Below are 27069 nucleotides of genomic sequence, written 5' to 3' on the forward strand. Positions count from 1 at the left end.
ACCAAGCTGAGAACATAATGAAAGTAACTCCTGTAAGCCAGCACTGCATGGAGAGAGCACCACCACATCATCCGCGTACATAAGATGGTTAATGATAGTGCTTCCTACAACACAGCCAGTCTTACATCTATTGAGACGGCTGGACAATTCGTCCATGTATACATTGAACAGATACTGTATAGTGAGAGTAGTCCTCCCTGTCTCACACCATTACTTACTTTCAAGCAAGAAGAAACCGTGCTACCCCATTTAGTGTGAACAAGGGATGTCCCGATCCAGTTTTTTACACTTCCGATTCGATACCGATATTGTTTTCCACGTCCGATCCGATACCGATACTGGCCGATACCGATACCGGCCTATCTGAGCATGTGTTAAAGTTTAAAGTTATTTAGCCTCCTTACTTAGTTGTCAGACTCATGTTGAAAAGAGTTTTAGTACTCTTGATAACATCTAACCAGCTGAATTAGGTGAGTTTGAATAACACACAACGGTTGGTAACAAGAAACTGACCTGTTTATTCAATGACAAACACAAAACATTATAAATAACAAACAGAAATGGCATAGTCAGTCAGTAAAACGTGCAAATAATATTGTAAACTGTCTTGAAAAAGCAAAACACATAAACAACCTCAGAGGAAAATTCAACTAACCCCCCAAGCTATTAGATGCTTTTAATGTTTCGTGCATTAGTCACAATAATTGTATAAAAAGCCTCTCAGGTTTAAATAAACGACTATTTCAGTATCAAGTTAACATTTTAAAACAGTAAATAAAATACTCAAGTCCCAATTCTGTATCAGCAGCTTTAAACTACATTCAATTCATTTAATTTTGCGAATCAACTGTTAAAGTTGTTAAAATTGCTCCCATTATTCCATAATTTCCCTTCTGTCTACTTTCGACATGTGAAAGTAGAAACGGTTTAGAAGATAGATTCAAGTCAAGATTTTGCCGATTTAGGAGTATTTTAGATAAAAAGTTAATTAGGTTCGCTTGGAAGGTTCACAACAGCCTACTAGGGAAGTCTCCTGCGTTAAGATGACAGCCGTTTACTAACGTATCTAGTTTTCCATACTTCAATGTTGCTAACGCTGTCGAGTCTGTCATTTTGCATCTAGTTCTAAATACATATGATATCTATTATCTACAGTAAAACGATGTTGACGTAGTTTGTAGCGGCTGTCAGCAGCAGTCAGGTATTCTTGTGTTTTTTTATCCAGCGGCATGAGTTGAGCATTTGCATTACACGGGTCTATGACAAGCATGATGTTTACTCTCGGGACGCAATACGGTCCGTTTCTCATTGCGTCCCGAAGACCGCGCTGTGTATTACTTGCGCTTTACTCGACATATTACAATAATCGGAATTTGGATGTTTGTGAATCGTTCTGGAATCTTCCACGGCCGAATCGCTCAAGGATGTAATGACGGCTGGGCATGTTGTACCGTGGTTCTAAGTGTTGGATGTTGCGTCTTTACTCACGAGAGATAATGGCTCGTCATCCAGAATGAATTCTTCAGCAATGGCTCTTGTTATTCCCTGGGCTTTGGGACTGTCGAGTGCCAGTTTGTCACGCATAGCAAAAGTTTATGCCAGTGTTAGTTGCGTAGGACCTTCCTTTTTGTCTTCGGTTTTCTCAACATACGCCTTATTTTGTTTGTGGTGGTATTTCACTAAATGCTTGATTAGGTTGGTTGTATTAAAACTTCTTACAGCTTTACCACCACGCTTGACTTTATTGTTGCATATGTTGCACTCTGCCTCTTCGTCTTTGTCGTCCTTTAAGGTGAAATGATCCCACACAGCTGACATTTTTACCGATAAAGTCTCTCGGTAAATTGGGAGACCGTAATGTAGTGTGCTGAAGGTGTGCCGTAAAATACGGACCGGATTTTAGGGAAACCGAAGCAAAAACTGTAATGGATTATGTAAATCGGTGCGCTGGAAAACCCGGACCGACTTTTAAAAAACTGGATCGCAAGTCTGGATCGGAGTTTTTCCGTGTCGGCCGATCCGATACCGATGCGCATTTATTTTGCCCATATCGGCGTCCGATCCGATCCAAATATAGGATCGGGACATCTCTAGTGTGAACAAGTTGATTTGCATACCAGAAGACTAGAATACGGATGATATATTTGGGCACCCACCTTTGTGTTAACATAAGAAAGTTTGCTATGATTGATCCGATCAAAGGCTTTTGATGAATCAATAAAGCATAAAAACATTGTTGAGTTCAGGCCTTGATACTTCAGTAATAATTCCTTCAACGCAAATATGCACATAACAGTTCCATGTTTTCTTTTGAACCCAAACTGTTTGTCACCTGTGGAAATAAATGTAGCTATTCTATTCAGTATGATTGTCTCAAGCACTTTACACAGCACACTGGCCAGAGCAATTGGTCTGTAATTATCTTTACTATTAATTTTACTAGTCTTATCTTTTATAATAGGCAAAAGTTGTACTGCCATCATCGAATCGGGTAGAATGCCATGTTTAAAGAAACCATAAAAACAAGGCAAGGAGAGGAATTACCTTCTGACTGGCATGTTTTAAGTGCTCAGCTGTAATGCAATCAACACCACAGGCTTTGTTGTTTTCTAGCTCAATAATGGCTTGCAAAAATGACACTGCGTGACATTTTCTTATTGTATGTGTATTTAGAACGCATTTAGTAGTGTTTGGTCGTGTCACTAATGTGATATGTGCATTTTGCGATGGGCAATTTAAAAAAAAAAAAATCAATAAAATGAATTAATTGACGGATATATTTAAAAAAAAAAATAAAAAAAAACTCAATTATTGAGATAGTAATAAAGAATAAAAACAACACAAAAAAGCCATAAGTAATATGAAAAAAAAACAATCCAGACATACATTCATTGCGGCCCATTTTTTGTTGTTGTTTTATAAATCTTTTAACCTCACATAGCATCTCTTTTTGTTGCTATTGACGGCATTTGACATCCAATCCATTTCGACTCCCAGTTTTTACAAAGTTTTTGGCTTTTTGAATTGACGCTCATTTCAAAAACAAAGTACTGACATTTACAACAGATACCAAACATAACTAACTGGAGTGATCTTCTGGTTCTTTGGTTTTTCCTCGTTGGGGTGGACCAACGAGTTCCTCTAGATTGTTAGCCAACCTTGAGAATGCGGGACAGAGCTTTAGTGATGTCAATGTTGTCCCACCTGATTGTGTGTAAAATGAAACCAGATTCAACACTGCATAATTAAGAATGCGGACTCATTGGCGTGAAGGAAAATTCATTTGTTACTTCAAGAGTCGTTTTAAACTGGCACGATTCAATTACGGGCGGTGAAAAATTTCTCAGAAGTCAGAACATTCGTAACAAAAATGTAATGGGTTCTCTCTTGGTCAACTCCTTTTGAAACATTTTGTAGTCTTACGAACAACTCAACTTTCAAATGGAGCAAAACAATAACTATTGCCTTGAGGGAGGTAACACTAATGGTAAATGTAAAATGTCAGTAATAGGAGTGGGAACCTCTCGGTACCTCACGATACGATACGATTTGAAATACAAAGCTCCCGATAACAATGATCTGATGATATGGCGCTACAACGGTTATTGATACATTGGTCAGGAAATCATTCTAGGACATTCTACAAACAACTAATAAACAGAAAAACAAGCTTCTGCTGTGAGTTGGAATGAGTTAATCACTAGTAGACGTCCAATCCATTTCAACTGGGAGGGTGGCAGCGAATGAACGTCCCTCCCACTTCAAACGGATTGAACGTCTATGGCCATCAGTGGCAGCCAATGATAGGCAAGGAGGTAATTTTGGGCCATTTAAGGTCATTTACCTGCTGATTGTCAGTTACTTTCTGTTGATTTTGGGGGATTTTATGGGTCTCTTCCTGTTTCTTTTGAGTTACAGAACAGGAAGTGACCTTGGAATCACCCAAATGAATTACAGCCTAGAGATAGAAGTTTTCTTAATGTTTAAATAGTCTATCTATTTTTATGACCATTATAAATGCATTTACACAACGAAATAGTGCTGGAAAGGTTTGTTAGATATATTTCTGTGTGGGATATTGTGCTCACATGGACGCGCCTCTCTGACAAGGAGAGGAACAGCAGCATATACAAAAATAAACTAAAATACTTTTAAATAACATTCTTTATTTTAATGACTCGCATCAGAACACACAAAAGAACAACCTGCCTTAAGGAGCACTGAAACACAATAAATAAGAACATTTTAAGGAACACCACGATGTCCTGCTTAGAACGAAGATCCTTGCCTTTTTAATTACCCCGTCTTTAGTTTGCTTTTCACCTCTTGCTTCCGTATCTAAATTCGAAAAGGAAATAACAGGATGCAGAGTTGCAGACTCTCGGAGAGCGCCAGAGCGCGAGGGAAAGATTAAAAAGAGGGCGGGCCACGGCGTTCATGTGCGCAAACAATGCACAGGCTCTGCTGCGGCTCATGTTAGGGATTACCAAAGCGCCTTCTCTCTGTTTTACCTCTGTTTTAGTTAACTGAGACACCATTATGGTGGAAGATTTTGTTAGCAACTTCTTGGTTCTTTTTTTTTTTTTTTTTTTTTTTTTTTTAAGACATTGACACCTTTTTAAAACGATATCTCGATTCTTGGGAGGAGCATATCGATAACCTTTTGAGAAACAAAGTATCGCGATATATCACCATTTCAATATTTTGTCACACCCCTAGTCAGTAAGTGTTATGTAACATTTTGACTCAGTTGTCTTAGAACTAGGGCTTCAGCTATTGATTATTTAGGTAATCGATTAATCTATCAATTAGTTCGAACAATCGAGTAGTTGGATTATGAACATTTAATGCGTTGCAGAATAAATTTTAGGATTTGGCGGAAAACACTCAGGTGACTTGAAGTTCCGCTCGGAGACCCCCAATTTGGCAACTTTCAAAATTGTCCTATATGCATGTGTGATACATCATTGGAAAGCTTAAAACCTCAATTTTCTGGGAGAAGAAAAAATTTGAACAGGAGGGCATTTGAAAAAAAAGTAATTTTTTTTTAAACAGCAAAACCCTATCTGGAGGTGAGAGCACGCGAGAGCAGAATTACAGACGAGATGACTTTAACGAGATATGATCGCGTACTTACCTTGTTTTGATCCAAAAACCCCTTGTAGCATGTATCATGGAGTGTCAAGACACAGATGTGAATGACCACAGCTGGATTTTTGGGGGATTTTATGGGTGAAACATGGTAATAAAACAAGGGTCGCGATGCAGAAATCGCAGACTTCAAGGAGTGGTCGAGGTTTTCTTTTTCATAGATATTTCCTTTAAAAGTTTTTTTTTTTTCCAATTTTTCTTTGTTTGGATCGATTATTTATCATCTAACATATCGGAGAAAATGCGACAGTAACAAAAAAAATACAATTAAGTGATAGTTATGAGGTAGATATCGTTTTTACAGACGCCATTTTTTTCATTGTGATATAATTTGTTTAAAAGTTTCAAATACGTGTGTGAATAATTTTTTAAAGTCGTTTTTTTTTTTAAACGAAATATGAGTCATCAATTAATGATTCTAAGATAAAGACGACAGACATTTTGAATAATAAATGTAATTAATTACCTTCGTTTTATGGCTGGGTTGAAACAAGAGCGATTGCGCGACGTTTGTAAATGGGGGTTTCAGGGTAAAACGGACATTAAAAATAGTTCGGGGGCTTAATGCTTCATGAATCTGTTAATGCAGCATATAGACATATTGTTCTGTCAAACACAACAGTTGTTTTGGCTTCAAATACAGCAGTTTCTTTTAAAGAGGAGTGCAAGAGCAGAAACTGCTTTTTCAGTCTTGTCTGTTTTCCGCCATATGTAAAACAAATAAGTGCTTAAACTAGCAATAATATTGATTTTGGCTTGCTAAGATTGATCACTCTTTCAAAACAGTATTAATGCAAATAAAAATTTTGAGTTTATCAATATGTTTCAGCTTCTAGATAGGTACAGATAACCTTTAAAAGGCTGCTATCCATCCATTAATCAGACATGGTTGTCATGTATGAGAGTGTCAATTGTGAATATTTTCTAATACAGTAGTTTATTTTGGATGATGTGATTTTTGGTGACTTAGCAGCAATAAACCCAAACTAAGAGCTCAAATGTGGCTGACAGTGAAACTGGTGTTTGTGTGCGAGTGACCCTGTGATCCATGTTAGGTAACACAGACCCCCACCCATCCAAATTACACCGAGAGAAGGGGTCCTTGAGTCAAGGCCAGCAATGGAAAGCAGAGCGGCTGAGAAAGCGGATGGTGATCATTGTGGAGGAAAAAGTTCCGCCCACTCGGCCACTTAGCTAAGATAACAGGCTCGTTGTTGAATGGCAAACTTGAACAAAGAGCGGCCTGTCGAGACCCTCGCGTTCCCCCGCCGACCCGGTTTGCTTCCAGCTTTGATTTCCTTTGATACCACAACATCACCTGAACTCCATAACAAACTAAACTATGCTTCCTCCTTAATACTTTGGCTGCCGTTGATGTCGATAGATCTCTCTCATTTGAGGTGGGAGGGTTGGCAGCAAATGAACAAATGTTTGTTCGCTGCCACGCTCCCAGTTCAAATAGATTGGATGTCTAAAACAGGATTCTTTTGAAAATTCAGCCCCTGAAGCCCGTTTCATGTAGCTTCATGAAATTTGGAAGGTATGTTAACCATCAGTAGACCCACAAAAAAGTCTCACAAAGCAATGCTTAAAACTGCACAGAACTATGATTTTGGTATCAAAGAGACATTTCAGGCTAAAATTGTTAATATTATGAATAAGATTTATTTGAGCTACAGTGGTATGAAAAAGTATCTGAACCTTTTGGAATTTCTCAAATTTCTACATAAAATCAGCAAATGTGATCTGATCTTTGTCAAAATAAAACAGATGAAAAAACAGTGTCTGCTTTAACTAAAACCACCCAAACATAGGTTCTCATTAGGGCTGTCAAACGATTAAAATTTTTAATCGAGTGAATCGCAATTCAAACCATCTATAAAATATGCAATATTTTTCCGTAAATTATTGTTGGAATGGAAAGATAAGACACAAGACTGATATATAGACCCTGCTCACGTGACGTCACAGCTCCGCCCCCGCGCCATGTTGTCCTTATACTCGTCATATTAATGCATTTGCGCTTCGTAAATTCCTCCTATTATGGCATGTTTTTCTGCTCGTTAACAATAATCAAAATGGTGAAGTCGTGTGTGGCGGTCGGTTGCAAAAACAGAGAAGATAGACGGAGAGACTTGAAGTTTTACCGTATTCCGAGAGACCCGGAGAGGAGAGCGAGATTGACTGCTGCAATTCAACGAGAAAACTTGGCTCCAAACGACTACCACAGATTATGTAGTAGTCATTTTATATCTGGTAAGATGCATTTAATATATATTTAGAGGGTTTTGGGCTGACAACCACAATTAAGATCATTGCTAGGCTAATCGCCGACAACATACACTCAGACGTTGTGAATGAACTACCTGAAAATACATAATTATAAGGGGATAATAAGACAGTTGTCATACAATTAATTTACAATTTCCCTATTGAGGTCAAAAGCCAAAAAATAAATTCAACTAGGGACAATCTGGAGTAGTGCTATCGCACTTCATATTTATTACATATTATATATATATGTAGTAAGAGTGCTATCGCTAAACCATATAAACATTAAAAGCCCTAGCTCCATTGACAAATGACATGAAATACATTAGACTTGACAGTGGATGTTAGCAAGAACAAAAGATTTTGAATTGAAAATTTCGTAACTCACCTTCCCGAGCACAAGATTCCTGCCGAATTTTCATGTAGGAGGACCTGTTTCACCCAACCAGCAACGTAGCATTTATAAGCCTCCAAGCTCTTAAAAGTTTTTCAAACTTTCGTGAGAATAGGCTGATTTTGTGTGGACAAGATAGTTGTAAATATCATGGTCAGGCAAAGACGGCGAAGACAGTGGGTCGAAAAACATCGATTTAGGCATCAAATATGGATCTGGCGAATGGATAAACTGAAGCTTTTCCACATAACGCCTTTTATGCAACGCATCCAATGAGTTTACGGCGTCAGATAACACCGGGGCTTCCATGAATTGCTCTATAAGTTGCACGACTAATTGAAAACAATGAGAATAGGTCTAAAAAATACGGACAATATGGCGGCCGGATACAGCGACACGTCATTTTGTGACGTAGGTGAGTAGGATCTATACATTCAACATACTGTACATAAGTACTGTATTTGTTTATTATAACAATAAATCAACAAGATGGCATTAACATTATTAACATTCTGTCAAAGCGATCCCTGGATAGAAGGACTTGTAGTTCTTAAAAGATAAATGTTAGTACAAGTTATAGAAATTTTATATTAAAACCCCTCTTAATGTTTTCGTTTTAATAAAATTTGTAAAATTTTCAAACAAAAAATAAACTAGTAGCTCGCCATTGTTGATGTCAATAATAACACAAAGCTCATGGTGCTGAAACCCATAAAATCAGTCGCACCCAAGCGCCAGCAGAGGGCGACAAAACACCAAAAAACACAAGTAACAAATGGACATGACACTGTGCTGTCATTTTAATCTGTTTGAGCGGGGCATGTGCGTTAAATGCGTCAAATATTTTAACGTGATTAACTAAAAAAAATGAATTACCGCCCGTTAACGCGATAATTTTGACAGCCCTAGTTGTCATATTTTAACGAGGATAGCATGTAAACAATGACAGAAGGGGAAAAATAAGTTAACCCTCTGCCTAAGGACACTTAAAGAGCATTTGAAACCATTTTTTTTTTTCAAACAATTTAAGTCAGGTGTGTGCCCAATCACTGATGAGTCAAGCTGCCCTGCCCACTATAAAACACACACCTGGTAAGAAATGTCTTGATGAGAAGCATTGTCTGATGGCTTGGTCAAAAGACCTGTCTGAAGACCTGCGATCAAGGATTGTTGATTTGTATAAAGCTGGGAAAGGACACACAAACACCTCTAAAAGTCTGGATGTTCATCAATCGATAGTCAGAGAAGTTGTCTACAAATGGTGAGAGTTTGGCACTGTTGCTTCTCTCCCAAGGAGTGGCCGTCCACCAAAGATGACGCCAAGAGTTCAGCGCAGAATACTCATAGAGGTAAGGGGAACCCCAGAGTGTCTGCTAAAGACTTACAGAAAACACCACGGAGGAAGCTACTGCTGTCAAAAAAAAAAAAAAACATTGTTGCTCATTTAATGTTCGCAAAAAAGCACTTGGACACTCCACTTGGCAAATATTTTGTGGACTGATGAAATCGAAGTTGAATTGTTTGGGAGTAACACACAACAATGTGTGGAGTAAAAATGGAACAGCTCACCAACATCAACACCTCATCCCCACCGTAAAGCATGGTGGAGGGAACATCATGATTTGGGGCTGTTTTGCTACTTCAGGGCCTGGACAACTTGCAATCATTAATGGAATAATGAATTCAAAAGTTTATCAGGATGTTTTGGAGGAAAACATGAGGCCGTCTGTCTGACAGTTAAAGATAAAAAGAGGATGGATTCTGCAACAAGACAATGATCCAAAACACGTCCTGGAGTGGCCAAGTCAAAGTCCAGACTTGGACCCCATTGAGATGCTGTGGCATGACGTAAAGGCAGCGATTCATGCCAGACATCCCAGGAATCTGACTGAACTACAGCAGTTTTGTAGGGAAAAATGGGCCAAGATTAGTGTCAGACTGATCTGTAGCTACAGGTATCGTCTGGTTGAAGTTATTGCTCCCAGGGGGGGGGGCACAAAATATTAAATGTGATGGTTCACATACTTATTTTCCCCCTTTCTGTCATTGTTTTCATACTTTCCACATTAAAATATAAAAACTTTTAAATGTTTGGGTGGTTTTAGTTAAAGCAGACACTGTTTTTTTCATCTGTGGGGTTTTGACAAAGATAAGATCACATTTGATGGTGAATTTATGCACAAATGTGAGAAATTCCAAAAGGTTCAGATACTTTTTCAATTGGATGGGTATGTCTGTCATGAGTAGACCCACGAAAAAAGTCTAAAAAAGCCAATTCATTGAGCTACCTGAAATTTGGTCAGCATGTTTCTTAGTAGTGAAGGATTTTATAAACCCTCTTTGGGTTGTCTGGTTCAACCGGCAAAATCTTTTCACCAAGACATTTTGTCTGTTGTTGTTTGTACATGTACAAATATGTAAAATAAACAAAAATAATAGACTCACAAAAAAGTAAGATGCCTGAAAATGAGCAAGAAGTCTTATATTTTAGTTTGAACGGACATATTAGTGAATTATCACAGGATATATTTTTTCATTCTTGAGTATTATGTTGAACTCCTTAGCCAGCCACCCTAATAACTCCAATTGTCATTATTTACTTGAACATTTTGTAACTCACTTGTCCTTGCGCATCCTCAGGATGGCATTATATCCGTCCAGGACATCGACTTGGTGATGTCAGAGGGACTGGGAATGCGCTACGCCTTCATCGGGCCCATGGAAACAATGCACCTGAATGCACCTGAAGGTAATGCTGTCATTGAGCAAGCTTGTACATATTTCAAATTTGTTAGCAATCGTCTGGAAGGTTGTCTTTAACCCGTAATTGGGCACTCTTTTAACTCATTGGCTGCCATTGACGGCGCTAGACACCCAATCTATTGGAAATGCGAGAGGCTAGCAGTTAATTACTGCTGGTAGTCCATCCAGCTGTAATGGATTGGATGGTTAGCGTCTCCAATATGTGTTTTTGATATACCACAAATGTAATTTTTACTTTCTAAATACCACAACACATTCTCTGTTTATACTATGCATACTGTATACTTGGGTCAGCAGTGACTGAGTTGATTGTGAATATTCTTATTTATTATTTAATTTTTTAATCAGGTTTTTAAACGTGGAAAAAGGGCAACTAATGTAAATATTCACTTTTACTTTTTGTTATTTTTTTAAACATATTTTATAAACAAAATATTAAAAAGGAACAGTAAATGACAATGAAATGGCACTGAAACTTAAGCAATCACTGCCAGTCCTCCCAATTTAAAGGAATTGGGTGTCTATCGTCATTGGCAGGTAATGAATTAAATCCTATGAAATTAAAATAAAGAAATAAAACTAAATAAACTTTAGAGCTTTATTGGGGGTCATAACCACAGTGTATTTCTATTAATTTTACTTCTATTAAGTTTTTTGTTATCATTTTCGAATTTATATTTGTATTTATTCACAAAGAATATATATGAAAATATTGATTAATAATATATATTTTTAAAATTATTATACTTGAGACTTTGCATCTTCATGTGTGAACCCCCCATTTTGTGTCACATAAGCCACACTTGTACTAAAGGAAAGTAGTATTGTGGCCTACATGACTCCAGATGGGATGTTCAGTTATGTTTATTCGAGGTCTTTTTGAGGTTTTTGGGAAATTACCCAAAATTGTTACTTGTCCAATAATGGGTTAAAGTGCCTATGACAGAAAAAAACTTGTTTATTTCAAATTGCACGTGATATTTTATGCTCCTGAATGAAATTGACCGCTAACTTCCTGTTTTGAGGAGGAATGCGAATGTGACATCACCCGGCTTAGCATCTCACAATACAGCATTGCTTTATAGCATGCAGATGGACTGTGGATTCATCTGATTTTGCGGATTAATTCGTTAATTTTTTGCATCACGCCAGCCAAATGTGCTGCATTGTTATGTTGCTGCACCAGGGAAGAGGCGTGTCAGCCTTTTTGGGTTTCAAAAACCCCCACCCCGAGAGTGGCCAAAACAAGTCCGACAACTGTGGGACCATTAGACTTACGAGGAAGTGAGTAAACATCGTGTTTTGTATTATATCAAATACTGGGATCATGGCACTCGTTTTAATACGGAGGTGGCAAATTTTGTGGCTGACAATGCTCCTTGTCCACTGAGAATGCCACTCGGCCGACGACCAGCAGCTTGTCACACACCCCTCTTCACTTGCTCGCCGAGAGAGCACAATACTCGGCTTATTGCCCTCTTTGTGTGCCCAGTGTTGTGTCAAATTTTGCACCCCATCAGAAATTGCAACTTAGTGTTAAAAATGGCTGCGAATACAGTGATTACAAAGTAAATACTATGAACTTTCTTTAAATAAAGGAATATTTTCTCACATTTGATTACGGACGGATGTGTAGAAACATCCTCCTCAGACACGTCCTGCCATGTTAGCTGCACACAACAACTGCGCACTGCTCTCTCATTGTTTACGTCTTCGCCGTGTAGTTGAGCATGAATTTACGCCATATTCGTGTTAAACATGTATGCTTACGGTGTAACTTGTTTATGTAGCACCTGTGGATAACATTGAGAGTCCAACTGAATGTAAAAGAGGGCTTATTCACAGGCAAAAAAGCTTTGGGAGCAAAATATTATAAGGGTGAAAAATTTGGCAGAACACCAGCAATAGACCACTATCCTCGGGTTGGGCTCGTGCAGCTACACGTTCCTCCAACGTCGGCCGATTTGTCCGGCGGTCATTCTACAGCTTCTTCCCCGGCAAACGAGCTCTCCTGCCCGCAGAAGAGGAACGACGAGCTGTCACTTGCTCGCCGCCGGGGGGAGTTGCTGATTGGCGAAGACAATCGACAACCCTGCCGCTGTGTGACATGATCCGGGGTAGTTTTGTGTGATTTTTCCCTTCGAAAGGCAAGAATAAGACCTGGAAAAGCCGCTCGGTTTGAGTTAGCATGTCGGCTATCAGTCACGCCTCCTGGTTTGTTTAAGCTCTCCGAAGCGGGGGCAGGGAAAAGACAAAAGCCGGACTAACTCCGGTGGCATAAAATATCGTTCGGGAGGTGCAAGAAGTGGACAGTTTTGATTGCATTTTTAATATTGCATATTCCATTTAGCACAAGATTGTTATTTGTCATGACCATACCATCTATTTAGCAATTGGGAAAAATACTTCAAAAAAAAGAATATCCTTTAAAAATATTGGAGTAGAGAGACTGAAACAATGAAATTTTTTGGCTCTCTTCGTCGCATTTTCCTCGTAATGAATAATTCCCCCTCAATTGGGTGCATACTAAATCAGACCAGTACCTAAACTGTCGAACATCCCGAACGCTATATTATGCCGCTGTAGTTAGTCAGACTTTTGACAATTCCCTGCTCCCCACCCCCCCGCGCTTCGGAGAATGTAAACAAACCAAGAGGTGTGACAGATAACCGACATGCTAACCCGAACCGAGTGATGTTTCAAAGTCTTCGAAGCACACATAACTAGCCCGGGTCATGTCACACTGCCGCGGGGTTTTTGATTGTTTTTGCTGATCGGCAACCCGCCCAGCGGAGAGCAAGTTACAGCTCATTCCCCTGCTACTACGGACAGGAGAGCTCGTCGGGGAAGCAGCTGGAGAGTACCTCCAGACAAACCGGCTGACGTCGGAGGAACGCGTAGCTGCCACATGGTCAACATGAATATAATGAAAAATAATGCTGTACTACACGGCGACGACGTACACAGTGTAAACAGCGGCATGCAGTTGTTGTGCAGCTAACATGACAGACAGAATGTGTCTTAGGAGATCTTTTCTACCTACCCGTCCATGATAAAACTTAAGTAAATAGTCCTTTATTTAAAGAAGGTGTTTTCCTAAATTTCCAGGTTCGCAGTGAATCAGTAACAGGCACACTTTTGCTCAATAGATGATGTTTATTGATTAGAAAATGCAGAATAAATTAGATTTATTGATTACAATCCCACAAGAGCAAGCAACAAGTATCAAAAACAAGCAAAAACAATGGTAACGTGACGCTAGATTTGAGTTTGTCAATCCCAGAATCCCCACGTTATTGTTACAGCACAACTATGTTGTCCCTTAGCAATGAAAATCGCTTACCGTGACAAAATGAGTGGGAAGCCAGCAACACTCCAGTAAAGCGGCAAAAGGACAAAGCTGGGCGATCCGTATGTTGAAGTCCGCCAGAGGGTCACGTATGGATTGCCTGGCTTTGTTCCGTTGCTGGCTTCCCACTCACTTGTCACGGTAAGCGATTTTCATTGCTAAAGGGACATTTTGTTTTGCTGTAACGGGAACGCGGGGATTCTGGGGTTGACAAACTCAAATCTAGCGTCATCGTTGACATTTGTTATACTTGTTTGTGATACTTGTTTGCTTGCTCTTGTGGGATTGTCTAATTTAATCTGCATTTTCTAATCAATAAACATCGTCTATTGAGCAAAAGTGTGCCTGTTACTGATTCACCGCGAACCTGGAAATTTCGGAAAACAGAAGGTTTGTAGTGTTTATTTTGTAATCGCTGTATTCGCGGCTATTTGTAACACAAAGTTGCGATTTCTGATCGAGTGGGAAATTTGACAGAACACTGGGCACATGAAGAGGGCAATAAACCGAGTATAGTGCTCTCCCGGCGGGGGGATGTGCGACAAGCCGTCAGTGTTGTCGGCCGAGTGGAGAAGGAGCATGTCAGCCACAAAATGCAGGCCGCCTACGTATTACAATTATCCCAGTATTTGACATCATACAAAACACGATGTTTACTCACTTCCTCGTAAGTCCAATGGTCCCACAGTAGTAGGGCTTGTTTTGGCCAATATACACCGGTGAATGGGAACCTTTTGAAAGGCCAAAAAGGCTCACACACCTCTGCCTGGTGCAGCAAAATTTTTCTGCAGCCGTTTGGCTGCCGTGATGCGAAAAATAAACAAATTAATTCGCAAAATCAGCTGAATCCTTAGTCTTTCTCATACAACAGTATGGCTGGTGAAGAGGACTCCTTCTACCGTACAGGTCACAGCGCCCTCTTTCTCAACTCGAGACTGGAGCCGGAAGTCACTTATTTTCATGGCGCGGGATTCAAAAAACTAAATAAATATAGCCATCGCTTCCACACACATCCAAGCGATCCATTTCATTCAGGAGCATAAAATACCGCTGAAAATATGAAAAAAACATGCTTTTTGCATGGCAGACTTTCTATTTTGGCTTTTTGAGACTTTTTTGTGGGTCTAGTCATTATGGATTTTTCTACCAAATTTCATGTTGCTAAGCGAAACAGTCTTTAGGGGCTGACAATCCAAAAAACGTAACAGCATCAATCAAACATGTACTTCATGAACTGTGTGCACAGTGTGAAATAATCCTAATAAATGCAGACTTAACATGCATCTCAAATATCATGCCTCTGCATACATTACATGTTATGCGCAGCGGCGAAGCTGAGAGTGAAATGTCAGGTAGATGGAGAATGTCAACTGGCGGTGTGAAAGCCACACAGTCGCCAGGCCAGCTAGCGGGAGCGCTTTGGGGGGGACCAACAAAGGTGTCTTTTGATAGCCGACCTCCCTCACACTAGTCATCCAAAACTCACATGCTGTCCAAAGCGGCGGTCTAGAACCTTGTAGAAGTCCTCAAATAGGACTAACAGCACCTGCCGAGAAAACTCTTAGGTAGCCACACCTCCTTTTTACCTTAGCATGGGTGAGAATTTGGTAAATGATTATCATAGCTCATAGTTTATGTACTGACCTCATCAAATTAACCAGCAACTTTATCACTCTTATGGTCACATCTTTACAGTCAACAACAACAAAAGGATTATTTTGTCTAATCATTCTTAGATGTTTATCACAAATTCAGCATGAACGGCGAGCAGCAAAGTTTCCTGGTGCTTTAATGGTTACAAGATTTATTGGCGCTTGAAATCAATCATTCGTCAAGCAAAATGCCCGACGCCTTTGTCATGAGGAAATGATTACAAACAGCGATCGATAACGGCCGTGACGAGAAGGAAGCGTGAGAAAGAGGTCACCTCCTACTTCATTATTGTAAAAAATCTTTGCAACACAAAAATTGATCATTTTTTTAGGGGTGCTTAGACTTTTCTAACCTGTTAGAGATATTAGAGAAACTCTCATTTTCAACAACAACAAAAAAAGTCATAGTGAAACCTGCATTTTCTTGCACTATCACAATAGTTGTTAATTAGTTTAATAATCAATTATTCCTCAATATTTTAAGATAGCTCTAGCTCTCTGACATAATGACCTGTTGAAGGAAACCATAACTTTATCGTGGCCTACAACAAAGATAACAAGTGTGGTTTTGGGCTGCCCTTTTGTTATTGTCTTAGTCTTTTGGAAGAAAATACTTATTAGTCTTAGTAATATTTTAGTCATCTCAAAATGTTTTCGTCTTTCGGAGTTTTAGTCGACGAAATCTCATACAAATTTTGTCCAGTTTTAGTTGACAGTTACTCAAAAAGTTTTCGTCTGTAAAATTCAAATTCAAAGTTGTAGTCCAAAAAATAAAGGTTTCCAACAATTTCAAATGAAAATAGACGAGCGCATATTTTAGCGTCTGCAAGGGGAATGCCAACTTTGTGATGTTAATACGCACTCAGAGGAAAAGCAGCACTTAATTTTCAATTAAATCTACCTAAAAGCCACAAACTGTATGTAAAATACATTAATAAATAAAAAGTTGTCCGAACGTTTAACATCCTCTAGACCAGTGTTTTTCAACCACTGTGCCAAAAGTTAGCATTTTATAGTGTTTAAGCTAGCGGACTTTTGCTATGTAAGTTAGCCAATTGTTCTTTTGTTGTACTTGGATCCAAATTTATTAATTTTTTAATAGTTTGAGGCTTAGCTCTGGTATTTTTAATTTTTTTATGTTCTTTATCCGATTACTCGATTATTCGAACTAACTTGACACGACTTTATAATGTTAATATAGTCCACAGAAATTAATCAATTTTTTTTTTTCTGGTGCCGTGCCTTGAGATATTTTTCATGACTAAAGTGTGCCGTTACTCAAAAAAGGTTGAAAAACACTGCTCTAGACTTACTGACAGAAAAGCTAAATGGCCAGTGTTATAAGACGGCATGAGCCATTCTGAAGCTAATGCTAACGTGAATGACACGCTAACGCAGTGGTTCTTAAACTTGCTAAATGTACCGAACCGCACGAGTTTCACATGTGTATTCACCAAACCCTTCGAAATTTAATAATGAAGCTTTTTTTCCCCCCTTCAAATTCAAAACCGATATAGCTAAGCTAACAAGCAAATTCCCGTTGAAATTTATTCAAATTTCACATTTGCCACATATGAATTTGGTGTTTTGCAGTTAATTTTCACATTGGAAAATGACATTGTTATGTTTACGTTCGCATTTTATGGTCGCATCCTTGCATCATTATTTTCATGGCCTAAAATGTGACGCAAATTTTTTTTTTTTTTTTTTTTTTAATTAGCTGCGCAGTGCACACTGCCTGTAGGTCTGTTACTCATACCAAGAGTGAGTCAACCTTCCACTAAGCAAACCACTTTCTCCTCCCATTAGATAGAGGGCTTGGAGTTGAAAGAAATGGAATAAAGCCTGTAAATTGGAGGCAACCCAGTCCAAAACCTAGTTTAAAAAGACACTTGGCCTTTAGTCAGGGTATGAAAGTAGGGCCCTGTTGTCTTAACCTTAACCGAACCCTTTAGACCAGACATGTCCAATGTCCGGCCCGGGGGCCAAATGCGGCCCGTGGTCAAATTTCATCTGGCCCCCAGCCTCTGTCTTAAAATGAGTAACGTCTGGCCTGCAAACAGAATTCATAAATTGGTCAGCAGTACTGCAACAAGCATATGAAGTAGCAAACACACTAAATGCTTCTCCTCATTTACCCGCTAAAAGGCAGCAGCACTCTAAGCAACATTAACCCTGTGTGACCCTTTACTTCCAATTTTCTAAAATGCCGACGTCAACAAAAAAAAAAGAAAGTTGACTGTGACGGCCGACGTTTCAAGGATAGATTGAAAATGGACAATTTCTTCACTAAAATACACAACAACTGTGTCTGCCTCATTTGCAAAGAGACAGTCGCTGCTTTTAAAGAGTTCGATGTGAGGCGATATTACCAAACAAGACACGCTGACATGTACGACAAGATTACAGGGAAGATACGCAGCGAGAAATTGAAGCAACTTGAAGCTAGTTTAATTTCACAGCAGCAGTATTTCGCAAGAGCCTGAGAGTCGAAAGAGACCGCCACAAAGGCTAATTGCGAGATTGTTGAAAGTATGAATTAATAAAAAATAATAAAGCCAATGTGACACACAGAATGGCTTGCTAAAATTTGCTTAAATATATTGTTCTACGTAAAGGATGTAAGCCAAGGTCGGCCCCCCACATTTTTACCACACCAAATCTGGCCCCCTTTGCAAAAAGTTTGGACACCCCTGCCTTAGACTTACTCACTGAACCCCAAGGGTTCAATCAAACCCAGGTAAAGAACCACAACGCTATTGCTAGAATGACATTTAGCATCTGATGATCACTCAACACAGACCTTTAAAGGCTAAAGCAGCATTACATATTCTCTCCCATACTTTCGTTTACGTCAATGTCGACGAAAACAAAACTGCTGCAAACCTAATTTACAGCTAGATACTCTAAGACATTTGAAGTCTTTGACAAACATATCCCAAAAGGAAAAAAATCAGTTAAAATCTGGTTTCAGTCGATGTGCTAACCTTGTATTCATTGCACTTTTAAGTGTTGCTCGTCTATATTTGTCGTCCTTTTATGGTCGGTAGGTCTTGGAGACTATCTGAAACGTTACGGTGAAGGCTTCCAAAGGGTTTTGAGGTCCTTTGGGCCTGTACCGGACTTCTCTGCTGAGGATGCCAAGAGCGTGGTTAGCGTATGTATCCACCAATACGACAAATTGATGGCGACTGGATATTTATCAATTTATCGCCATTAATGTCAGCCAATGAGTAAATGTGATTTTCTTCCAATTCAGGAGATGTGCGAGCTAATCCCCAATGACGAGCAGCACCTGTCGGCCCGCCGAGAGCGGCGAGACCAGCTCCTCATGGGCCTGTCCCGCCTCAAAAAAGACCACTAAACACATCATGGCTACATCAACTTGTCATCCGAATTCATTTCAATGTTTTTTTTCCCACAAATTCAAATGTCTCACTTGGAAATAAATCAAAGAGGAACTGTTAGCTGTTTTGTGATGTCTTTCCATAACTTAAAGTAAGGCTTTGTTAGCTGTTAGCTAAACCGTTAGCTAGAAACTTAGCTGTTTTTGAATCTTTCCATGAACCTGAATCATCTCATTGTGTGGTGTTCTGGTAGTCAGGGCTGTCAACAGACTTGCAGGGGCTCGGGGACAAGAGATAATTATAGGGTCCCCCCACCCCACCTCTGCCACCGGCTTGTCACGCGGCATACGCAGTACTTTAAACGCTTTGCAAGCAATGACAAGTGTAAATTTTCAATTTATTTAATTTGAGATGGACAGTTAAATTTGACAAACTGTAATGTGATGTGACACAATATAAAGAAACAATTTCCATCTATTACAATACTACACAATATAACTGAGAGTGCTATGCCTGCCTGCTAAGCAACAAAACAGTATAACTAAACATCTTGTGCCTGCCCCCTCCACATCCCTGGGGTTATCAAGCCCTAAAACAGTGATGCGCCTAGATTTTTTGACAGCAAAGTCATTTATAACATCAGTGAAATCCAGTTTCTGACCAAGCTCACGCTCAATGGAGAGCATGGCTAGGTTGTAAACAGGTTCGTTTGTGCTGTTTCGGTGATGGATTCGTATTAGCGTTTACTATAATACACAGTGTGTTGTAAACCCAAGATGAATCCAGTCGCCGGACCTGATTCTGTTCAGCCTCGCTCACCTGCTCCCCACAGACTAACATATATCCCTGATCTCCCATCACCTTCTCTCTCTTCGGCTCAATGCAAGCAGCAATGTCTTGTCACACCACAGCTCAATAGGCTGCACGCAGCCTGTGACAGACTCGAATCGGGCTTTGGTCACGGTGATCGTGAGTGTAAACCATTCAGTGTTAGCGCCTGTTGTTCACTTACTGACATCACTGTCCACAGCCAATTCTAGCCCTAATTCTCTGGCTTCTTGTCCCATTTTTAAAAACTTCATTTTTTTTCTCGTTCACCTCTATGATCTTCATCTCTTTTTCGATTCTTATCTGAGCACCCGATTTATGACGACTCGCCATGTATAGAGTTTATACCAATGGCAGATTTTAATTTCCCACTTCAGGGCACGTACGTAGTGTAGCCTTGAGTGCGCCAGAGCGGGTTCAAATCATTCTCTGCTAAGACAGAGGGGGGTTGTGCAAAAAGAGGAAAAATATATATTTGAAATATTTAATATGTTAAAGTTTTAAACTCATTTGCTCCCAAAAACATATAAATACATTCTATTTTTATTTGTTTCAGTGTCCCAAAGACTATTTATAAGTCTTTCACGTTTTTTTTTTCTTTTTTTTTTACAAGAGACATCTCTGGGTTCTGATTCAATTTAGCTTCAAAGCACAAAGCAGAAATTCCTTTTTCAACCAATAAAACTGGCCACTAGAGGGCAGTAGCGCATTTGGTAAGACCCGCAACCCGATTCAACGGCAACGAACGGCCGGGCTGCCGGCGGAAAACGACCGAATGGAGAACAACTTAGAGAACACCCGGGATGCCAGACGCTGGACGATCAAGCAGAACAGCCGGGACCACCAGTGCAGCGGACAATGCCGTTGAGTTCGTGCTGCTCGCCGAGCAGACCCTGCAGAGACTCAAAAAAATCCATCTTTATGAGACAGGCGCCGATGAGGGAAAAGTTTACCCGGCTGTAGCGGCCACAACAGCCTCATCTCTCAGTTAGTTATGTGGAGTGTTGGGAATAACGCCGTTATAAATAACGTCATTATATAACGGCGTTATTTTTTCAGTAACGGGGTAATCTAACTATTTTTTCCGCCGTTACCGTTACTGACGGTCAAAAGCGGAGCGTTACTTACTCTGAATAAATTGAAGAAACTATCAGCTGTAGCGAGTCTACTCTGCTCTGTTTATTTGTCATCTAAGACTTGGGGTGCGTTCAGGTTCGAGAATAGCGCACGTGTTTTGTTTTGTGCTTTTTCTTAGCAAAGCTATACCACACAGGACGTGCTGGCACTCTGTTTCTTTGATAGCACATATAACTTTAACATAACATTAACACAAACGTACGGCTTTCGGCAGGCCGTGTCTCTAACTCGCTCCCGCATCATGTGAGCAAAACAATATTGGTGCCGTGTGCACTTTAGGGTGCCTCGGATAAGTCTGTATCAGAATATTACAGCACGTACTTCTTATTCTTGCTTCCATCTTGAGGACGGCAAACGCTTTGAGGGTGGCGGGAGGAGTAGGGGGACGAGGCTACCTAAATGCACCACCTGGATAGATGCGATGGAAGTGATTGTGATTGGCTGAGGGTTAGAGTCATGTGTCATGGTAAGCCAATCAGTGTTTTCACACACAAACCGGAACAGCGCGTGTGGCAAACACACTCACGCAAAACAGATGCAGAGGGATATGATGGCAGAGCATTCAGAGGAAAATTTGTCCTTTACGAGGTGGAGATATAAACACTATTATAAGTCAAAATACTTGAAGTACAGTAGGCTATTTCTACTTGACCAATTGTCTCAGGTTGTGAGAGTTAGATTTAATTGATTAAACTCACTTTATATTGTTTACTGCTGATTGTTATTTTTTTATATTTGTAGGCTAGTGATTTAAATACGCCACCAGATGTCATTGGCGAGTTTTTGATTAACTGGGAGATAAAGACAATTTGTGCATTTTGACCCTTCACTGACGCCGTAGCTTCCTCTGCCTTCCAGTGCTGGCGTCATTGGGCCTTATGCCCCATTGTATTTCATGAAGGTTGGTGAAGAAGTTGTTGCCGAGTTTCTTGTGCCAATAAACGGCGTGGTCCAATCTGCAAATCAGAACGCCCGTGCCCACTCGTCCTTTCTGCCATACACCCCGTCATCACTGAACCAACAAAAATACACAACGCAGAGCATCGTGGTGTACAGAGAGGGGTCGCACGGGTCGGGTTACATCTTTGGTGCCGTGACCCGGATTTGTGGCGCTCCAGGACCGAAGAGGACAAGATCAACTTTTTCATCAACGTTGCAGCAATAGACTTGCACCTTGTGTGTGTGCGGTGTGTCAGCAGAATTATTGAGGTACCCATTTTCCCATTGTGTCTATTTGAAACAAGGTAAATTTAGTTTTTCTCATTGGGTGGAGACCATTCCTTAAAAAAAAAAAAAAAAAAAAAAAAAAAAAAACTAACTTGGGAATGGTAAACGTTTTGTGGAAAAAAAAAATATGAAAGTGATGCTGGTTTAATATCACAAGCGTTGATAGTGTATTTAATTCATATCTGTGATTTTGAAATTGAACTTTATTGTGATATTGGTGATATATCGGTGTATTGAGCACATTTTAGTGATACGCACACACATTTATTTAGCTGTTGAAATAATTACATAGCTAAATAGATAGCAGTTGAAAATGATGAGTAACAGTGCAGACACCCAATTAAAGCAACAAGGCTCCTCCATGGCCACAACAAGTCACCAGCCCACCCTTGGGCCTGGTACAAGCCTCCACCATGACTCCACAAATCAAACCCAGCGTTGGAAAGAGGGGGAAATGGCTCGTCCCAGCACAGCTCATCAGCAGCCAGCAGTGAGGCCTGGGCCAACAAGTCAATTTCCCAGATTCAACGCCCCCCAGCAGCTGGGCTATAACATTATTCGTCCACCTCCTCGTCACCCCACGGACACCAGTTTAGCCCCACCGCCTACCCCACCACCCTCTATGTTGTCGCCGTATGTTGATCCTCGTGTTTCATTGACTCATGTGTCCACAGTAACAGCCTCTGGGACCCCAGCGCAGACGCCCATGAGACCGATCTTCACATCTCAGGCTACTGGACCTGGGCCTACACCCACTTCTCCGCCACAGTGCCCATCACAACTCGGCGTGTCACCGGAGAAAGTTGTGCAGCAGTCCCCTGTGAGCCACATGGGTTTCCCTCCTTACCCCATGCAAACTGCTATCTCTAGCCTCCATCCTCACACCAGCTATGCGTATTCCACATCCATGCCCCAAGCTTCCACACCACGGCTGCAAACAACACAAAACATGGACAATATGCATAGACCTCCCGCAGCAGAGCAGGCTTTCCAAATCACGGAAGATGAACATGTTCCCCAGTTGCAAATGTCGAATGCTTTCGTCCACCACCCTCAGCCTCCACTGCACCCATCTTCTACAGGTGCATGGGGCCACAGTGTGCTCGCTAACCCAAACCCCCCACCAACTACTTATGGCGGCTTCATGCAGACACATCAGGTGAAAAATGTCCAAGTTTTCACTGGTAATGCTGATAGTAAGATGCTTGTGGAGGACTGGATTCGTGACATGCAATATCTCCTGGAGGCCATAGAACTACCTGCACACCTCCGTTTCTCCACAGTGGTGCGTCACTTGGGCGGTGAGGCCAGAAAATTAGTACTGAACCTGCCCACCTGTGACCAAACTCCAGCGAAGGCATTTGAAGAATTGAGAGCAGAGTATGGTGACGCACAGGGCTCTTTAGACCCACTGGCTGACTTCTACGAGCGTAGCCAGAAGCCGGGGGAGTCTGCATGTTCTTACGCCATAGCTCTGGAAGCCACGTTGCGAGCTGTGGAAGAAAACCAAAGAGGTGGCGAGGCCTTCCCTGACCGTGACAGTAAACTCACCCGTCAGTTCTTGAGAGGCCTTATCGATGAGTGGGTGTACACGAGAATTGCACCAATGAAGCCACGGCTGCTCAGCTTTCGAGAGCTTCAGGCTGAACTCAGGAACCTGGCAAGAGAATCAAAAACTTTCCAGTCCCAAAGCAAAGCAAAGAAGACGTTCACTCAGGTTCATGTCGCTTCAGAGTCTAATTCAAATGCAAGGACAGAGAAGATGAAGCAGGCTTCGGAGTGGATGGAGCTAACCGAGTTGGTCAAGAAATTAGCCCTTAACCAAGAGGAGCAGATGACCAAGTTGACTCAGCTGGAATCTAGGATTGCTACGCCTCCTGTAGCTCCACAGCAGAGACTCCGCCCACCTCCTGGTCCCACACCCCCGATTTCAAGTGTCACATGTTATCGGTGTGGGAAGCAAGGACACATAGCTCGAGTCTGCAGAGCTGTGTTCCTGGAATCTGATGCAGCGTGGGCACGCCAACCTCGGCCAGTAGTTCCGGCGGAGGGAAGCATGCTACAGCCAGCCCAGCCTTTAAACGAATAGAGCCCATGGTAATTGGGGCTACTATGGGCGAGCAGCAAAACCCCCCACAGCAAGAGAACAATTCTGTAAATGAAGAAGAGGACACTCCCCTTGTGGGCCCTAGGAATGAGGGTGAGGTGGAGGTCGATGGAACAAAGTGCATGGCGCTCCTCGACTCTGGCTCTCAGATCACCAGTATTACACACAGTTTCTGGTGCAACCACCCCGTCCTTAAAAGTCAAAAGCTACAACCATCTAAAATACCCATTGAAGGTGCAGCTGGCCAGAGTGTGACTTACCATGGTGTCCTACAGATTAGCTTGAAAGTTCTGGGTAAAGAATTCAAAAGTGTGCCAGCTTTTGTTGTTGCTGACTCGTCATATCGGTCTTCTGTCCCTATGCTGGTGGGGACAAATGTCATTCGCGCCGCTAGAACCCACCTAAAAGTGACATATGGCCAACACTTCTTGCACCAGATTAAAGAGAGCCATCCAGAGTGGTACACTGCTCTATTGGATGTTGGAAACACTGAACATTGCAGTATGGATGGCATGGTGGGCCCTGCGGTGTACACTGGTCCCAGAACACACATTCCAGGGGGAAAAGAGATGGATTTGATGTGTAGGATAAAAGCTGGTCCTCAAAGGAAAACTTACACAGCCCTGATTGAAGGCCATTCTGCAAGACCACACCCACAAAATGTCCTGGTGGCCAAAGTTTTTGCTGATGTAAAGAAAGGAAGTGTCCCCGTTCGAGTAATGAACCTGTCTCAGCATGAAGTCATCATAAAGCCTCATACACATCTTGCTAATGCCTTCTTGGTGGAAAACGTGGTGGACTTTTCTGACAAGAACCAGAGTGGCATTGATGATGGTGATGCCAAAGAGGTATGTCAGAGTCTGCATCAAGTAGTGGCAAGCAGTGGGGTGGATTTGAGCGAAGCAGCGGTGGAGAACGAAAACCAGCGCACTCTCCTTAAAGAACTGCTGGAAAGGAATGCAAGTGTGTTTTCCCAGCACCCCATGGATTATGGACACACAAAGACGGTGCAGCATGAGATCCCTCTGGTCGACTCTAAGCCATTTCGACTCCCCTATCGCAAAATCCCCCCATCACAGTGGCAAGATGTGAGAAAGTTGTTAATGGAAATGGAAGCATCAGGAGTCATCAGACCCAGCAAGAGTCCATATGCTTCTCCAGTGGTGATCGTAACCAAGAAAGATGGTTCGTTGAGGTTATGTATCGACTACCGAAAGTTGAACTCCTGCAGCACAAGAGACGCATTCCCCCTTCCCAGGATTGAGGAAGCTTTGGAGGCTCTGGGACAAGCAAAGTACTTCTCGACACTCGACCTCACATCTGGTTATTGGCAAGTGGAGGTAGCTGAGCAAGACAAGTACAAGACAGCATTCAGCACCCCCATGGGCCTATTTGAAGCGAACCGTATGCCCTTTGGGCTGCAGAATGCCCCCTCCACGTTCCAGAGACTTATGACATGCTGTTTTGGTGATCTGAACTTCACTCACCTCTTAATCTACCTGGATGACCTGATCATTTTCTCTAAAACCTTCGATGAGCATCTAGAGAGATTACAGCTTGTGTTCGACCGGCTACGGCAGCATGGCTTGAAGCTGAAACCCTCCAAATGCCAGCTGGTGAGGAAAGAGGTGCAGTATTTGGGCCACTTGGTGTCTGCTCAGGGTATCCGGACGGACCCGGAGAAGATCAGTCGAGTGAAAGACTGGCCGAGACCAACAAACCGGAAGGAAGTGCTCCAGTTTCTGGGATTCGCTGGCTATTACAGGAGGTTTGTGTGCGGATACTCAACGTTAGCCGCCCCATTGTATCGCCTCACTGCTGGAGACCCCAGAAGGAAAAAAAGTGGAGTAAAGAAACGTGTGGAGCCTGGCCTTCCTTTCCTGTGGACTGATGAATGTGAGGAGGCTTTCCAATCCCTGAAAGAAAAGCTGACAACTGCACCCGTGCTGGGATATCCAGATTTCAGTCTGCCTTTTGTCCTCCAAACTGACGCCTCAGGAGAGGGGCTTGGCGCGGTGTTGGTCCAGGTCCAGGATGGAACTGAAAGAGTTATCGCCTTCGCCAGCAGAGGTTTGAGTCCACCTGAGACGAGATACCCGGCACACAAGCTCGAGTTCCTTGCGTTGAAATGGGCAGTGACCGACAGGTTCTACGATCACCTCTATGGGCGAAAGTTCTCAGTCTTGACAGACAACAACCCTCTCAAGTATGTGATGTCTTCAGCAAAGCTGGACGCCACCGGTCAAAGGTGGGTGTCTCGACTGTCAGCTTTTGATTTTGACGTCCAGTATCGGCGGGGACAATGCAACACAAATGCCGATGCCCTCTCTCGTATGTCTAACCAAGAGGTCACTCAAGCTCTGCAAACATGCCCTCAGCAGGTGAAATCCAGTCAGGACATGGGACCGCCAGCCCAAGTGCCAGACTGTCCCAAAGACCTGTACACGTCTACCCCACAAAAGCCTCATTCTGACACCCTCAGAATTAAGGTGCCATATCAAGACGTGGGAATGGAGTCACTGCCGGCCATGACAAAACAGGAGATCCGTGCGAGTCAGAAAGAAGATCCCGTCATTGGGCCTGTCTTGCACTACAAAAGTCTGAACCGCAAACCAAATCGCAACGAGAGAATCAGCGATGGTGGCCTAGTGGGCCTTCTTTTAAAAGAGTGGAAGAGGTTAGTGGTCAAAGATGGTATCATGTACCGCCGCATTCGAGACCGCCAAAGGGGAGTAGTGGAGCAGTTGGTACTTCCAGAGAAACTCCGAGCATCAGTCAAAACTGCGCTCCACGATGACTCAGGGCATCTGGGTTTTGAGAGGACAGTGCACATGATAAGGGAG

The 27069-nt window shown here is 41.7% G+C and overlaps 1 protein-coding gene across 1 annotated transcript in view; it reads left to right on the forward strand.

Moving 5' to 3' along the window:
* Positions 1-19047, forward strand: part of cryl1 (crystallin, lambda 1) — a 43398-nt gene extending 24351 nt beyond the window's left edge. The window contains exons 7-9 of the mRNA XM_057851484.1: positions 10457-10565; positions 18631-18737; positions 18840-19047. Coding sequence (XP_057707467.1) covers positions 10457-10565; positions 18631-18737; positions 18840-18944 — 321 coding nt within the window. The 3' untranslated portion in view covers positions 18945-19047. The remainder of the gene's footprint in view (positions 1-10456; positions 10566-18630; positions 18738-18839) is intronic.
* The last annotated feature ends 8022 nt before the right edge of the window (positions 19048-27069 follow it).

This window comes from Corythoichthys intestinalis, chromosome 12 (assembly GCF_030265065.1).
Source record: "Corythoichthys intestinalis isolate RoL2023-P3 chromosome 12, ASM3026506v1, whole genome shotgun sequence".
NCBI classification, from domain to species: Eukaryota; Metazoa; Chordata; class Actinopteri; order Syngnathiformes; family Syngnathidae; genus Corythoichthys; species Corythoichthys intestinalis.